General features: G+C 42.9%; 1 protein-coding gene across 2 annotated transcripts; it reads right to left on the bottom strand.

Annotated features, from left to right (window-relative positions):
* Window positions 1-551: 551 nt before the first annotated feature.
* Window positions 552-17,509, bottom strand: MRPS31 (mitochondrial ribosomal protein S31). 2 transcript variants are annotated; one of them, XM_080999285.1, is made up of 7 exons: window positions 17,347-17,509; window positions 15,513-15,809; window positions 13,768-13,926; window positions 7,267-7,401; window positions 4,085-4,158; window positions 2,469-2,612; window positions 552-911 (listed from the first exon to the last, which is right to left on the bottom strand). In XM_080999285.1, exons 1-7 carry the CDS (start codon window positions 17,433-17,435, stop codon window positions 652-654), a joined length of 1,158 nt encoding a protein of 385 aa, XP_080855411.1. In that variant the 5' UTR covers window positions 17,436-17,509; the 3' UTR covers window positions 552-651. The 2 variants fall into 2 exon arrangements, with proteins under 2 accessions (XP_080855411.1, XP_080855412.1); XM_080999286.1 differs by having other exon boundaries at window positions 13,768-13,923; window positions 17,347-17,508.
* Between the last annotated feature and the right edge of the window lie 258 nt (window positions 17,510-17,767).

Genomic DNA, 17,767 nt, shown 5'->3' with positions numbered 1-17,767 from the left:
GTTTTAAACAACAGGGATGAAGGGATACAGAGGAACTGTGAAGGCATATAGGGACTTGGGAGTTGTGATGGGATGGGACATTTTTGTGAGGTGTAAAGGAAGGAAGTGAGTTGGTATGGGGGGCTGGCAGCCCCTAGTTATTTTATACAGATATACGTATGAGTGAGATCACACAGCTCTATTTCTTATATTCATCAGACCCTGGAGCAGCAAATTTTGATCAGAACCAGTTTTTGGCAAGGATGGTTAATTTGGATGAGGGTATTCAAGCTAAAGTTAAATCTAAGTGGTTTTACTAGAGTTTAAAGGAAAGGAGTTGTTTATGGCCTTCAAGATACACATACCATTCATATCTCACTGGACGAAGTTTAATCAGTCAGGTTTATGATCTGAATATAAGCTGGACCTTTTCTGTGATCCACTTCCATGTCAACTGCATCAAAGATTATGGAGAACAATCTGCAAAAAGAATTATGAAGTGGTTGCCCAATTTTGGTATTGATGAAATGCTGACCACCATCTTCTCCTAAAATAACAGCCATGACCAGCGGTTTTAATAATATTTTTTATCAGTTCATCTCTTTTCCACATTAGCTTCTGTAAGTGTCCAATATGTATTTACATAAACGCATCATTTTCTTTCAGAAGTTTTCACTTCGATTGATTCTCCATTTGAAGCAAGACTTCCTTCCGATGTGCTTCAATTTCCTTCAGCAACTCTTCCTTTTCCTTGAAGTAATTCCGGAACCATGCTATATGTTCTACCTTTTCTTGAACGCTTAAGTATGGGTTTTTGGAAAGTCCACAGGTTACAAGTTCCATGAAATGGCGAATTGATTCCTCCTTGGGGAAGTCTTCCAAGTATTTATCCAGAAATATATGCTCATAAAATTCTGCATCATCTTCAAGTCCTAACAAAGTCAACCACAATAACTGTCAGATCACGGCAAAATTAACAGTTAAGCTGTTAGCCAGAGAATGAACACAGAAAAGGTTTAGTGGGATTTATCTTCCATATATACCATCCCCTTCCTTGCCACCATTATTTTGCCCCAGAAAATGTTGAAATTGCAAAATATGTATAAAGTGGGATCCAAACTTAGCCATACTTACAGTAAACTCACTGATCTATGGGACTGAGTCATGACTACCATGAATTCCATTGATTTCAGTGGAGCTACTCGAATCCATTTTATTGAGTCATGTAATTTATTCCAGTCACAGAACTAATTTGCTTCACCAAGAATTAAAGATCCTCTGACCAAGTCATGAAATGCCTATGAATTTTGTTTCGTTAAATCAATTTAGCAAAACACCAGAATTAGGAAATGCATCACTAAATGGCTTAAAAGCTTAAGTTATCCATATTAATTGATATTCCTGAACTTTAAAAAGCCATCTTGATGTTTTAAGTCTTTTAAAATGCAAAACAGCTTTAAAATTCAGTGTAACAACTGACTGGTTAGGGGGAAGAAAGGCTTTTAAAGTATTTTGAGGCGAACCACTGCTCTGCTACATTGCTCCTGGTAATTTAAATTTACTATGCTTCTACCATATATAATAAGATTATGGCCCCGCTTGTGACTGAACTGCAAAGTGTATTTATTATTTGATAGGCCAAGCGCATCCAACGGGTAGATTGTGATCTACCGGTAGATCACTGGACATCTATGGTAGATCACTGGCTCCCCCCAAAGCAGCTCAACAACTTTGGTTCCCCAAAAATAAGCTTTTTTCCTTGCAGTCCTAAAAAACAGGGCTTTCCTCCTCCCTTAAAAACACTTTGACCTGAAAGTGCTTTCCTTCCTAAAAAAAGCTCAACAACTTTGCCTTTTTCACTGCCAGTTTTTAACTTTGTGAGTAGATCGCAGCCTCTTGGGAGTTGGCCCCCCCAGTGATAGGCCATCCCTTGATGTGTGAACTGTGTTCATTTGGAAGTACTGTGTTTTCAGCTCCCTTCAATGAATGGATAGAAGATATGTACAAAGTTGCAACTCTTGAACCAGATGCATACAAACGTAGACTTGCCATGGACAAATTTTATGATATTTGGAATTCACTTCTATAAACACTGCATTAGGTTAAGTTTAGGTTAGCTACAATAACCATCATATAATATTTATACTGTTTTTGTTTTGTTTTTTTACACGGGTGTTTTTTTTTATTCTATTCTTTTCATGTCTTATTTTGCCTTGTACGCTTATAATTTTATACTTCATTTTCCCCCATAAAGATTATAAAAACAAAACAAAACCTAGTATGAAACTTCCAAGAGCAATTCCTCACATCTTTGATAAATTAGTACAGTACAACCTTCCCCATCCTGGTGCCCTCCACATATTTTGAACTACAATTCCCACCAAGCCCTGTGCTGGCTAAAGCTGATGAAGAGTTATAGTCCAAAATTTCTGAAGAAAATGCCGAAGAAAGCAAAACCGGACAAGCCAAGAACTTTTCAAGGCACATACCAGCTTCGTTGTTGATGGGAAATTCCCATAGTTTCCCCTCCTTAGTCCACTGTATCATCTCCTCAAAGCCATTCTGAGGTCCTTGCTGACAGACAGCTTCAATTTCTTTAGCAAGCTCCAGATCCCAAAGTGTTGGTGGTGTCACTGTTTATAAAAGGAAACAAATAAGCCAACAAGCCAACATTTGCCATGCAATTGCTGGTGGCTGGAGATGACAAAAAAACAATCAGGATTGCTAACTTTAACAAAACCTGGAAGAGCTGTAGTTTCAAAAGTCTGTAATAGCTGCTTCTTTGTGCTGCTGCAATATAAGCCCATTCAGTGCCAGAATTATGAAAACAAACTTATTCTCAGGCCATATTAAAATATCAGCACATGGCTTTTTCTCCTCATTTTCCACACAGAGTTGCCTGTACTTTACTAGCCTCAAGACTGGTTGGATTAACAGAAATCACAATATTTTCAGAATTTGGCATGAAAGGGAATGGGTGTTTGCTTGATATCATTGTTACTATTATATGGAACAGGAGCACAATATAGAAAAAGTTGTCATATGCTTCAGTCCCAATGAAAGGTCCCCATTTTCTCTGAAGTAGGTCCACAGTATCTAGTTCAACATAAACGTCAAAGGACTTAATTACCTGGAAACAAAATAATGTATCAGGAATTTCATCCTTCTCTCTTCTAAGAAAGTTGGGATACAATTGGGCGGTTCTAGCAGTACAGATTTTGTGGATTGTGAATTCCACATGTAAGCAACTGAATGTATTCAAAAGTGTGAAAGAGCTTGAGGGAGGTTGATGAGAGGCCTTCAAGAACCACCACCCCCCAAAAAATCCCATCTAACCCCAGAAACAAACCTTTACAACAACTTAGGATCAAATATTTGGATTCTTAATAAATCATATATTTCTCCCCAATTCAGATTGGAGGAAAAACTAGTATTTAGCACTTCTAGACAAATTTTATACACATTGTGTTAACTGTGTGCAACTAATATAAGAAAACTGGCAGCTTTCTTCGGCACAATCTAGTAAATAGTAAAAAGTCCATTAAGTTCAATGAACTCTATTTCTATGATGTACAGCCAGGACGGTGAACAACAGCTAGCTAGTGGCTCAGATTCTGAGCTCCCGCAGGTCCTGTGGATCAGGATTTGATGGGGGTGAGACCGCCCACCCAACAATCACCTGTCAATCATTATGTCAGGTGACCCAACTTCAAAGGAAAGCGCTGCACGCATGCTCTAAAGGTGCTTCCAATTCTTCCTTTGCAGCCAGGAATGTGCAGTGTTGACTGCAAACCCAGCTTTTTGTACCGCATGGATGCGCAGCTTTAAGCTGGCCGCCCAAAACATACCAATGAAATCGCCACAAATGTTGAGCTGCACACAAAGATTCGCACACAATTATTAATTTTCTCCAGCATCAAAATTATTCGTTTTACAGTGAGGCAGCTTTGAGAACCAGATTCCATTAAGAAATTCGTCTTTTCTAAGCTATGGAGACATAGCACACAAGTCACTTCCCTAGGGCAACACTGTATTGCCACAGGTTGAGTTTTGTTATATTAAATTATCTTGTTTGCTTTTTTGTTCCTACCGTTTTTCAACTCACCTGTTTCAAGTGCTTCTTCTGTTTCAGAAGTAGGAGTAAAAATATCAAGTCTTTTCCCTGAAAACAGTCCTTTTCTAGGTAAAAAAATAGGGGGGAAATCTATTAAAATAGCAATAATAGTGTCATAGTGTTCTGCCTCGGGTTCCACTGGGGATAGCACTGTTAATCTGTATTGCACAAACCCAGGTGAGTTTCTAAATGTGATGCCAGAATATGCACTTACTGAACAGCCTGTTTATACTACTTTGTGTTCCTGTTCTTAATGAATAAAACAATCTCCTAGACCTTATGACTACAAAGATACACTTGCAAGTGCACAGGCAAGGAATGATGAAGCTTCAAAAAACCAGAGGGCTTGTTGAATAAGAAAATTCCCAGTGGTTGAGGGCAGGATTCAATGGTCTGCATTGTTCTGTACTCTCCAAACAAATGCAAGTAATTTACCAAGACTACTAAGATTTCAAAAGTTGTTTATAAAATTGTATTTAGGCCAAAACACTGCTCCACTTCTCAGAGGTAGTGAGCCCAGAGCTACATAGGAATTTGTTATTATTTATTATATTTATTAGACAGATGGTTGGACAGTGTTCTCGAAGCTACAAACATGAGTCTGACCAAACTGCGGGAGGCAGTGGAAGACAGGAGTGCCTGGCATGCTCTGGTCCAGGGGGTCACGAAGAGTCGGACATGACTAAACGACTAAACAACAAAATGTTTATTACCTGCCCAGGACCCGGGGTAACTCACAACAATCCAAAATTCAGCATGAAATAAATTTAAAGCAAACTAGTCACAGGAATAGGGTGGGTCCCCAAAACACATGTCCCATGTGTCAAAGGCCAAGTATTCACCATATGGTAGAAGGTATATAATGAAGGTGGCAGGTGTACCTCTGTAGGGAGGGAATTCGACAACAGAGGAGCTGCCACAGAGAATGCCTTCTCCTGGTCAACAACACCTAAACTTCTTAGAAGAGGGGGGGGGCCGCTAGGGGCGCCTTGGAAGATGGCGGATAATACCATCTATCCAGCCCGCACGAGGTAATTTGAGGCTGATTATGGGGAGTAAATCAGTCCATTTCGTCTCTCCAGGGAATGGAAAGACGGAGTTTTCACCCGCGGTTGCCATAAATCACCCCCGAGTTCGGAAGAAGGAGGGGGTGCGAAGCACTGGGTGCATAACCCTCGGCGGGTCTCGGCACTCCTCCGAAGCTGCTTCCAGGAGCGAAACTAGTTGCGTTACTTAAAAGGAAAAATTTGGAGAAAGCTAACGCCCATGCTTCGAGAGAGGCTGGAGGTTTTATCTGCTAATAATTTTGCCACTGAAAGGAAGATTGAGACGGAAGATTACATCAAAGTACTACAAAAAAAAGGACTACAGACATGCTGGTATGTGGAAGGCAACGGAACGGAAAGGGGGGGGACGACTTTTTATTTTTTGTTTCATGTGATTACTTAATAACGCCCCCCCTTAGAAGATCCGTCACAATAACTAATTGGCAAATGGGGTTAAAAATGAGCTGTGTGGGGGAAAATAATATGAATTCAAAGGTTTTATTCTGTGAAGGACTTGGAAAAACAAAGGCTCTCTTTGTGACGCAACAAGAATTGAGATTTGATACAGAAGGACAGACATCTGTTGCAGGGAGTTTGGTCTTAGGGAGGGCGAGCCGAAGATTTGTTATCTGGATGGGACTGTGAACTGGAAGGGGCAGCCCTCCTGGAAAAGACTAATTTACGATGCAACAGGTCTGGAAAGTTAACGAGTGGGCTTTTAGACTGTATTTCATCGGAATGACAAGATGGCGATTGCCCGCTCGAGTGGAAACACCTGGACTATTGGATGAGAGTGATTCACGAGAGAGCAATATAGAATCCACACAGAAATATAAATAATTGTTTTTTTAACCCACTTGCGGAGATAATTTGGAGGCGAATGGAAAGGAAAATGAGTAACGACAAGGATCGTGAAGAGGGACTGAAAATATCATTCTAAATATGAAAGCAGCAGAAATATTCGAGGATTGGACTCCGGCCGATCAAGAAGCATGGGTACCCCCACAAAAAATCTACAATTGGGAAATAACTGGATTATATGATGTGTATTGTTATAATTTGGATTAATTGGTTTGATATGTTTAATTTGGTAAATGGAAACTTAATAAAAATTATTTTTTTTAAAAAAAACTTCTTAGAAGAAGAAGAAGAGTTTGGATTTGATATCCGGCTTTATCACTACCCGAAGGAGTCTCAAAGCGGCTAACATTCTCCTTTCCCTTCCTCCCCCATAACAAACACTCTGTGAAGTGAGGGGGGCTGAGAGACTTCAGAGAAGTGTGACTAGCCCAAGGTCACCCAGCAGCTGTAAGTGGAGAAGCGGGGAGGCGAACCCAGTTCACCAGATTATGAATCTACCGCTCTTAACCACTACACCACACTGGCTTAGGACACAACCGTAGCAAGAATTTTGTTAGCGAAGAATTGGAAAACACAAGAAGTACCAACAGATGAAGATGATGGACTTTTCGGAGCTAGCCAACCTGAATGGAAGAGTCCGTGACCAGGAGGAGGAGGAGTACCAGGAAGAACGGACAAAATTTAAAGACTATTTAGTTAAATATGTTAAAATAACTGAACTGGAAAAGCTTGCAAATATTAGATAGGCTTAGGATTAAAATATGTAAAGATAGGATTTAAGATGTTTAAAGCTAAATTAGAAAGAATGAAAGATGTTAAGTGATCGAGTTAATTTTTTGAGAAAATTGATTTTGGAAAACTGTTAAACGGATATATAATGAAATTCAACCAAGGGGATTTGAGGAAGTCACTTAATAATGTTACCAAGATTCAAACAGGATGTATGTATGTTTGTTTGTTTAATTTTTTTGGAAAATTTATAAAAATAAATGAAAATAAATAAATAAACTTCTTAGGGCATTGGAACTCCCAAGAAGGCCCCTCTCTGCTGATCTTAACACCCAAGGGGGGTTGTAGGATAGGGCTTTCAGACTAAATGCTCTGGATGTCATCTGATCTCAAACACAGCGCAGTCCCTCCTATTCAGCCATCTTTCACTGAATGTGCCAACTGGCATTTGACCATCACCGTATAACCCCTTTTGAGTGTAACAAAGATGCTTTCTATCAGGAAGTAGAATATGCCAAGGAACACTAGAAAAAGTACCTTCTCATTCTACCAGCAAGTGTTCTTTCATGCATAAAACCTCGTCCATCATCATCAAACCGAATTTGATTGGTTGGGCTAGCAGCATCCCTTGCCAGTGGATTCCTCCCAATCTTCATGTTTGCAACGATGTTGCTGAAATTAAGATCAGTGTCTGTTAAGAAACATGCTCAGTACAGCCCAGCAATACTCTTTTCACATTATCTACCTTCCTGTGATATTCGGTTACGTTAAAAAACCCACACACACCCCGTATCTCCCACCTGTTTCCCAGTTTAACAAAATAATTCTCAGTTTACAATATAATTAGGTAAAGGTAAAGGGACCTTTGACCATTAGGTCCAGTCGTGGCCGACTTTGGGGTTGCGGCGCTCATCTCGCTTTATTGGCCGAGGGAGCCGGCGTACAGCTTCCAGGTCATGTGGCCAGCATGACTAAGCCGCTTCTGGTGAACCAGAGCAGCGCACGGAAACACCATTTATCTTCCCGCCGGAGTGGTACCTATTTATCTACTTGCACTTTGACGTGCTTTCGAACTGCTAGGTTGGCAGGAGCAGGGACCAAGCAACGGGAGCTCACCCCGTCGCGGGGATTCGAACCGCCGACCTTCTGATCGGCAAGTCCTAGGCTCTGTGGTTTAACCCACAGCGCCACCCGCATCCCTACAATATAATTAGCCTGCAGTAAAATGCTTAAGGTTACCATCCACACCCCTGAACCAATCACCCAAAGCAGCAATGTCACGGGGTGCTCCACTCCCTAAAAATCTTGCTAGAACTAGAACATGGATTTCCTCCACATGTCAACTGAGACATATAGCTGTTACAAGGGCATAACTTTTAAAACGTTTGGACTGCTGCTATAGAGAAAGCCTTGCTCTCCCCCCCCCCGATGTTTTGTTTTCTAACAACAGATCTGAAAAGGTGGAGAAGGAAGAGAGCATTCGTGGGAAGAATTCGTTTCCTAGATATGCAGATTGCAGACTTTGAAGGGCATTGTAGGTCAGTAAGAGCGTATTAGGAAGAATTCAGCATAGGGCTATGACAAACACAAACATTTAAGCTTGCCAGACAGAACAATACCCGCTTTCCTCCAACTCCCTGGTTCTGGAGATTCTCCCCAAACCCAGAACCAGGGAGGGGGGAGGAAAGGGGGAAAGCCTTATTGCACTAGCAAAAGCCCTTGCTAGCAGAACTTGTTAATTTAATCTTGTACACTGAATTGAGCATGGATGCCAGCAGATAATCAGTGCAGCTATGCATGATTTTAGATGAAAGTTTCCTTTTATTCACTGTCATCTACTGTAAAGGCCTTTGGCTACATACAATAAAACTGACTCTCTCACCAGTTCAGCTACATCAACGCAGTTTGACTATACACATACTTCCCAACTTCTGAGAAGAATTAAGAGCTTTACATCAAGCAAAACTTCCTACTCGTGAAGGAAGCAGCACACAGAACACTTTGAAACAGTCAATTCTCAAGTAGAGAAAGGGATCCAGGCTATATGTGATGGCATAGCTAGTCCTAAGCACTAGTCAACACATTCTCAAGGGTCATAAAAGTAAAACTGCAGGAGTGACAAGCAGGCAGTGCCTCAGGCTTAGGCTCCACCTGGCTGGCTGGTAAGACCTGTAAATTACTTCCCCTCCAGGTGATGCAGTTCAGGTAGTTCACAGGCCCCTCATCACCCAATTGTTTCCAGTCAACAACAGCATGCTGACTGCAATGGCAGCAGAGAAGTGAACCACATTTGCCACTATCATCACCATATCAAAACCCTGCTAAAACACTGGCTCCCAGTACATTTCCGAGCACAATTCAAAGTGTTGGTGCTGACCTTTAAAGCCCTAAAAGGCCTAGGTCCAGTATACCTGAAGCAGCGTCTCCACCTCCATCGTTCTGCCCAGACACTGAGGTCCAGCGCCGAGGGCCTTCTGGCGGTTCCCTCGCTGCGAGAAGCCAAGTTACAGGGAACCAGGCAGAGGGCCTTCTCGGTAGTGGCACCCGCCCTGTAGAACGCCCTCCCACCAGATGTCATAGAGAAAAATAACTACCAAACCTTTAGAAGACATCTAAAGGCAGCCCTGTTTAGGGAAGCTTTTAATGCTTAATAGGTTATTGTATTTTAGTGTTTTGTTGGAAGCCGCCCAGAGTGGGTGGGGAAACCCAGCCAGATGGGCGGGGTATAAATAATAAATTATTATTATTATTATTATTATTATTATTATTATTGCTGCTATGAGCTCTGTGGCACGATCTGTGAGTTTCAGTGCAATATTCTGTTGCTCCTGTTCAAGCCATTTACTTTCTCATCTCACAATGGTAAAATGGGTTTCTGTGTATAGATGTGCTAGAGCAGTGTTCCCCAACCTTGGGCCTCCAGCTGTTTTTTGGACTACAACTCCCATCATCCCTCGCTAGTAAGACCAGTGGTCAAGGATGATGGGAAATGTAGTCCAAAAACAGCTGGAGGCCCAAGGTTGGGGAACACTGTGCTAGAGGAGTGATCAAGGGGGGGGGGGCGGAATAGGAGGCTCTGCACTTCCTTAATTCTTGCACAAAAATATGGGTGTCTGAGTAAAACATCCTACTGCTCCCTCAGAACACATGTCTTCGCTGGTAGCAGACAGTAGCACACAAATGCAAGGCAGGATCAAGAATGAAAGGGAGATTTAATTGTGATGGCTGACAAAAGTAAGCAGACAGGGACTGAAAAATGCCTCCTCAGTAGCCACCATTTGTAGGCCAAGGTGGTCACAAGGTAGAGAGAAGTGGGTTTGGAGGCAGGGTTTCCTTTGGCGTGTGATTGCTAAACCACACACTGCATCTCTTCAGTGGGTATTTTGAGGTAAGGGGGAGACCCTCCTTTCTCCTTAGGGAGTGTGGGAGGGAGAAGGGCAATGAGGCCTACTAATGTAAGGGCCAAACCTTCAACAGACAAGGAGCAATTGCCTCTTAACACACAGTTCAGACAACTCCAAGTGAGACTGTAGCAAGAGTGTCAAGATCACAATGATCCAAGGTGGTTTATGATGATCAAGAGCTGTCTAGAACATCGGCCAGGATATGACAAGTATACAGGATTTAAATAAATACTTGGGCAAAGAGAATGATCATTATTTTCTCTCTGACAGTAAGCAGATTGCAAACCACCCTCATTCTGAACATATACACACAAAAAGACTCTGATTTGAATATATTTGACAAAAATGTTCTTGGAAAATATTTAGAAAGAATACTTCTCCAGAAGTATCAGATCTGAATATCTATCTGGCAGCAAAAGCCAGGATAGCACAGCCTGGTGTTTGAATGCTTTCCTTACTCAACAATGAAATGAAATTCAATCATTTCATTAGATTCTGACTGTGGAAAAAAACAAGAGTGCTAGACTCTGCTCTTGTTGTTGTCATCACTTGTGGTCAGTGTGATGACCAAATCAGAAAAAAAATCACAGTTAAGTTGACCTGGCAAGGATGGTACAGTTTGCTTCCTTCATCATGTGGCTATCCGTGCATCTTTCTTGGCAGTCATAGTAACAAGAAGAGCAAACTCCTTTGAAAGAAGCTCTTCTTTCCTCCAAGCAAAATGTTACTGCCTTGCAACATGCCTCACTTTCTGTGGACAGACTAAACCTCTGAGCTGGAAGTCAACAAGATACATGTTACACAGACAAGGCCCAGATTTCTTGCTTGCGGGGGGGTGGGGTGGGATTCATCAGATCATTAAATCTTGTCAAACTGGATCGTAAAGATCATAAATTTCTTGGAATAATAACTATCACCTTTAATGTGAAGGCTGGGACATTCAGGATGTCTCCTAAATTCTAGATTTTGTTTGTAATGAAGCTCAACCTTTTGATGTTTTGTAAAATGATGCCATAATTTCCACTCACTGAGAGAAACCTCATTCCTCCTCAAAATTCTGCACTGTTGTTATTTCCATTTAGCAAACATTCAGTGCTTCCTCTTCTGCAAAACAAACTGATGGATGAAGACTCTGTAAAGCAGTGACACCCACTGGTAATACATGCTACTACAAACGGAGAACAGCTTAGCTATGATTTACTGGCAGAAAGCTCCCTTTCCAAATGGTGTTTTTCGTTTGCTTTTCGTCCCAGCACTTTCCCTGGGTAAACCTGCATTTTACCACTGAAACAGAGTAAATGGCAAAACCTATTGCCGTTTGCCCTGATTCAGCAGTAAAACATGGGTTTTCCTAAGGAAAGTGCAGGCCAAGGACAAAAACCAAACCAAACCGCTCAGACCATAGCTGTCAACCGTCCCTTATTTGGCGGAAAAGTCCCTTATCCCAGTGCCGTGTGCCGCTGCTGTCCCTTATTGATGATGTCCCTTAAATTTCCCAGGTTTCAAAGGAAGCAGCTCCTCTCCCTCCCTGCCTGCCGGCCAGGGAGGAGAGAGGCTCCAACTGTGTTGCTTGGCTGCGTTGCTCACTCAATAAGGAGTCTAAGAATGACTGGGGGATGGAGCTTGCATGCCTTGTGCTGATCAAATCGGCCGTGTTGCCTGAGGACTCGCCTTGGCTCAGCGCTTCCCAGCGGAGAGGTGACGGTGGTTTTCCTTGCTGCATCCCCTTTGCCGGGTTGCTGCGCTGTGGGAACCACCGCTTGAGGCTTCGTTTGGCTGCTGGCTGGGCTTTCTGCCTTTGGCTTGGGTGGGCTCAGAAGTTGAACATACCTGTGCTTGGAAAATCCCTTATTTTGGCTGCTGATCCCTTATTTTCAAATCTGTAAGTTGACAGTTATGGCTCAGACACAGGGCTTTTAAGTGTGGAACTGTGCCTGCGAAGTGTGGCACAAAAGGAAGTTCTGAATGAGCCCATAATTAAGAAGGTACAGCAGTGATCCCCTTATTTATATCTGAAAAGGTAACTAGCCCTTATGAAAGAGGGTTGTGCAATAGACCTAGCCTACTTGGTACTTAAAATGGGATTGGTGGATATTAACACAGCCACTGTTTTATTTGATAGGGAACTATAATGGAGAAGTGCCAAAAGATTTTGCTAAAAGGCAAATATTTAACTTGGATAAGAGCAACCAGTAGTGCCCAGTAACAAAACCTTTTTTATGCATCATTCTTATTAGACAGTTAGGAGGGAAATAAGAGAATTCTAATAAAATATGGGGATGTCATTGAGTTAGGAAACACTGCTATTATATCTTCCAAAGGAATAGCTTAAAAATTCTGCTAGCCTTTCAGGTGCCACAAGGCACTGTTATTCTTACTGCTAATATATAGTATCTGGGCTGGAGATTAAAGGTAAAGGTAAAGAGACCCCAGACCATAAGCCCAGTTGCAGACGACTCGGGGGTTGCAGCGCTCATCTCGCTTTATTGGCCGAGGGAGCCGGCGTACAGCTTCCAGGTCATGTGGCCAGCATGACTAAGCCGCTTCTGGAGAACCAGAGCAGCGCACGGAAACACCGTTTACCTTCCCGCAGGAGTGGTACCTATTTATCTACTTGTACTTTGTGCTTTGAACTGCTGTTGGCAGGAGCAGGGACTGAGCAACGGGAGCTCATCCCATCACAGGGATTCAAACCGCCGACCTTTAGATTAGCAAGCCCTAGGCTCTGGAGATTAGGCACTATTAAAGGGATTATCTCAAACTGGAAAAATTGAAATGGAATGAAATTTCATAGCACAAGTGTGGTCGCCGTGAGTATGGAGAAAACCTGGAGTCAGGAGGAAAGAGATCTTGTAGTAGTTGCTTATAACTAATGGCTCTGAATCACGATTGTGATACGGCAGTTCACAAACATCATGCTTGCGACAGTTACACTTAAGACAGGAAGCAGCCATGGTTTTGAAACACTGACAAAGCTAGCCCATAAATTTGTGTTTAAATGTTGCTTCTCTTGAATAGGTAAAACAAAAAATAAGATGTTTATTGTGTATTCAAAGCATTAGGGACATAGGTGGTGCTGTAGTCTAAACCACCGAGCCTCTTGGGCTTGCTGATTGTAAGGTAAGCAGTTCAAATCTGCGTGACGGAATGAGCTCCTGTTGTTTTGTCCCAGCTCCTGCCAACCTAGCAGTTCGAAAGCATACCAGCGCAAGTAAATAAATAGGAACTGCTGTGGCGGGAAAGTAAACAGCATTTCTGTGCACTTTGGCACTCATCATGGTATCCCGTTGTGCCAGAAACAATTTAGTCATGCTGGCCACATGACCCGGAAAAGCTGTCAGTGGACAAACACTGACTCCCTCGGCCTGAAAGCGGAGATGAGTGCCACACTCCATAGTCAAATTTGACTGGATTTAACCATCCAGCGGTCCTTTACCTTAACCTATTCAAAGCATCATAATAAAACCATAATTTCTATATATAAAGCCACTTATAGTCCTTCATCTCCAAAAGCAGGGTGCACACTTTAAAGCAAAGCAAATCAAAGATCAGCAACCTTCTTCACTTTGTTTTTTGACCAACAGTGTGACAAATATCACAATATACTATTGGGAACAGCATGTAGTTTGCAAACCTTATGTCAGTTACTTCTTCGCTTTTACGTGCATCAGTGACTTCCTTCTGCTTTTTCAGTAGTTGAACCAATTCTGAAACTGTCCTTTTCCTGTCAAAAGGGAGGGACGATGCAACAGCAGAGGCAGCTGCCACCAGCTCTGGATTGAGTGTTTCACTGTTGGAATAACAACAACAACAATTATTATTTATTATTTATACCCCACCCATCTGGCTAGGTTTCCCCAGCTACTTTGGGAAGCTCCCAACAGATAAAAAACAGAATAAAACATCAAATATTAAAAACTTCCCTAAACAGGGCTGCCTTCAGATGTCTTCTAAAAGTCAGGTAGTTGTTTATTTCCTTGACATCTGATGGGAGGGCGTTCCACTGAGAAGGCCCTCTGTCTGGTTCCCTGTAACCTCACATCTCACAGTGAGGGAACCACCAGAAGGCCCTCAGAGCTGGACCTCAGTGTCTGGGCAGAACGATGGGGGTGGAGACGCTCCTTCAGGTATACTGGGCCAAAACAGATTAAAACAACAGGTTGTATTTTTCCTTTGCTCATTGTTTCCCACATTGTATTCATATGAAAATAGACACAGTTAGACAAGCTACTGTGTAATTACTACATGTTTTCTAATACTGCCTATTTTAATACGGCTAATAAAGTAGAAGAAAGCATGTTTGGTGGACTCAAGTTTGTAACTACCTGCTAAAATATCAACATGATCCCCCTAGGCCAGGAGTTAGGGAACCTGCAACCTTCCAGATATTGCTGGACTGCAACACCTAACATCCCTGACTATTGGCTATGGTGGCTGGGGTTGATGAATGTTGAGAATCCAACAACAGAAGAGCTTAACCGGGACAGCTCCTTTCTGCACTGCTGTGGTAATGTGGGAGAAGCCCACTCTCTTAGCTTTTTCACACACCAGCCTTGCCAATATCTAGGAGGATAGTAAGCCGGTAAGATACAATCTAAATCAAATCCCTTATGAATACACAGTGGAAGTGAGGAACAGGTTTAAGGATTTAGATTTGCTGGACAGAGTGCCTGAAGAACTATGGATGGAGGCTCGTAATACAGGAGGCAGCAACGAAAACCATCCCAATGAAAAGGAAATGCAAGAAAGCAAAGTGGCTGTCCAACGAGGCCTTACAAATAGCGGGGGAGAGGAGGCAAGGAAAATGCGAGGGAGAAAGTGAAAGATACAGGAAATCGAATGCAGATTTCCAAAAAATAGCAAGGAGAGACAAGAAGGCCTTCTTAAACGAGCAATGCAAAGAAATAGAGGAAAACAACAGAATGGGAAGAACCAGAGATCTGTTCAAGAAAATTGGAGATATGAAAGGAACATTTCGTACAAAGATTACCATAATAAAGGACAAAAGTGGTAAGGACCTAACAGAAGCAGAAGACATCAAGAAGACGAAGAGTCGGACATGACTAAATGACTAAACAACAACAACAAAGGAGGATAGTTCATAATGTATTATCTAGGACCAACAAAGAAGCAACTTTCTACAGAAAAACCAAAAAAGGGGGCATAAATGGAGGTCCCTCCTCTCAGCCTTTTACAAAAGTGGTTCATTCTGTCTGAAAGGGACAGATCTCATGTCTATTGTTGCCCTGTTATCAAGCAGTCCATATTTTTCTCTGGGAGTTGATAACATTCTTAGCTACACCTCCCAATGAATGTACTTTCCAAAATCCATGATACTTATGAACAAAGAGAATGAGAGACATGCATCCAGAGAGTTACCTCTTAGCTTTGTCTTCTGTAGCTTTCTGGAACATGCTACTTGTACTCTCCATATTTTCTGGCAAGTTCGTTGTTTGATCCTTAATCTTCTGGGCTTTCAACATCTGGAACTTCTTCTTTGTACTGATTTCTACTTTCATTTCACTAATGATATTTAGCAAGTTCTTCTTTGTGGTTGCTTGCAGTTTGTTCTCCTGGTTTGGTGAAGTCTCTGTATCTTTAATATTGACTGGAGGAGTAGGGTCATCTTCTTTGGTACACAAAACAGGGCTGGTGCCTAGGTACTTGTGTGTCTTACTAAAATGATATGGAAAGTGGGGGTTATTATTATTATTATTACTACTCATTTCTATACCACTTTATATTTTTAATCTGAAAGGGGTTTACAACCTAAATTAAAATATTGAATAAAACAACACGGAATAAAACATTACGGAAGAAACTCAAATATAAAGCAACACAATTAACAGGAAATTAAAATATTTTATCTTGAAGATTTCAAAATAAATCATTACAAAGCTCAGAAATTCTTTTGTACAACCCAATTCCCATGGCAAATGAAGACATGGTAGCACCACGTACAACAAGACTGCAGTGCTCGAGGCGCAGACTCAACCAACCCAACACATTAGTAGTGGAAGGCAGTGCAAGACCTTCTCCACTAGTAGTAGTAGTAGAAGGGTTTGGATTTCATATCCCGCTTTATCACTACCCGAAGGAGTACTGTACAGCGTTTCCCAAACTTGGATCTCCAGCTGTTGCTGGACTACAACTCCCACAATCACTATCTGGCAGCACCAGGGATGATGGGAACTGTAGTCCAAAGCAGATGGAGACCCGAGTTTGGGAAACGCTGCCCTTGTACAACATCATCATCATCATCATTATTGGGTGGCGCTGTGGGTTAAACCACAGAACCTAGGACTTGCTGATCAGAAGGTCGGCGGTTCGAATCCCCGCGACGGGGTGAGCTCCCGTCTTTCGGTCCCTGCTCCTGCCAACCTAGCAGTTCGAAAGCACGTCAAAGTGCAAGTAGATAAATAGGTACCACTCCGGCGGGAAGGTAAACGGTGTTTCCGTGCACTGCTCTGGTTCGCCAGAAGCGGCCTTGTCATGCTGGCCACATGACCCGGAAGCGCTACACTGGCTCCCTCGGCCAATAAAGCGAGATGAGCGCCGCAACCCCAGAGTCGGCCATGACTGGACCTAGTGGTCAGGGGTCCCTTTACCTAACTCTCTGAAGGCCAGCACACATTTTACAGTGGTGGGCAAGTTTGCTGCATTTCCCTCACAAAAAGTATGAAGCTGGGGGAGACATGTATCTGAATACAGTGGTACCTCTGGTTACGTACTTAATTCGTTCCGGAGGTCCGTTCTTAACCTGAAACTGTTCTTAACCTGAGATACCACTTTAGCTAATGGGGCCTCCTGCTGCCACTGTGCAATTTCTGTTCTCATCCTGAAGCAAAGTTCTTAACCCGAGGTACTATTTCTGGGTTAGCGGAGTCTGTAACCTGAAGCGTATGTAACCTGAAGTGTATGTAACCCGAGGTACCACTGTATAGTATTATTAACAACCACAACAACATTATTATTATTATTATTATTAATAATAATAATAGTAATAATACCCTGCCCATCTGGCTGGGCGGCTTCCAGCAAAATATGAAAATACAATATTAAAAGCTTCCCTAAACCGAGCTTTCCTCCCTCCTCCAATTTCTGTGCGCTGCCCACCCCCCGAGGGTCAGGAGACCCTGCACATATCCTGAGGGAGAAATCTGGGTGTCCTTGGGAAAGGAGTGCCGAGTCTTCCCACCCTCCGCAGCCGTACCTGCCCCAAGGCACGGCCCTCTGCAGCCGGGCCCCCGGGCGAAGGCCAGCCCAGAAGCTCCCGGGAAGGAGGACGCTCCTCCGCCACATTGTTCCCCAGAGCAACGAGGAGGCCGACGGAGCAGCCCGCTCCCCACCACTTCCGGTCCGCTCCCGTTAACGGTCCCGCATCCTCAGCCACTTCCGGAGTAAAGCGTCGCCACGCTCTCATCCGTCCGGCCAGAACGCGCAAGCGCAGGTGTTTGGTTCCGTCGCTTAAATGAGCACCGCGCCGACTCCGCCGCCCGAGGGGAGTTTTGGGCAGTGTTTTTCCCGTTTCCCGAAATGGGCAAAAGCGGGCATTTTGGCTGGTACGCCTTCCAAGGAATCTATACAATGCAAGACTTCAGGGAGTTGGCATCACAAGGAACCAACGTGCAAAT

This window comes from Podarcis pityusensis, assembly GCF_964106645.2.
Source record: "Podarcis pityusensis genome assembly, chromosome: 3".
NCBI classification, from domain to species: domain Eukaryota; kingdom Metazoa; phylum Chordata; class Lepidosauria; order Squamata; family Lacertidae; genus Podarcis; species Podarcis pityusensis.
Note: the sequence above shows the minus strand (reverse complement) of the source record. Positions and strands in the feature narration are given on the sequence as shown.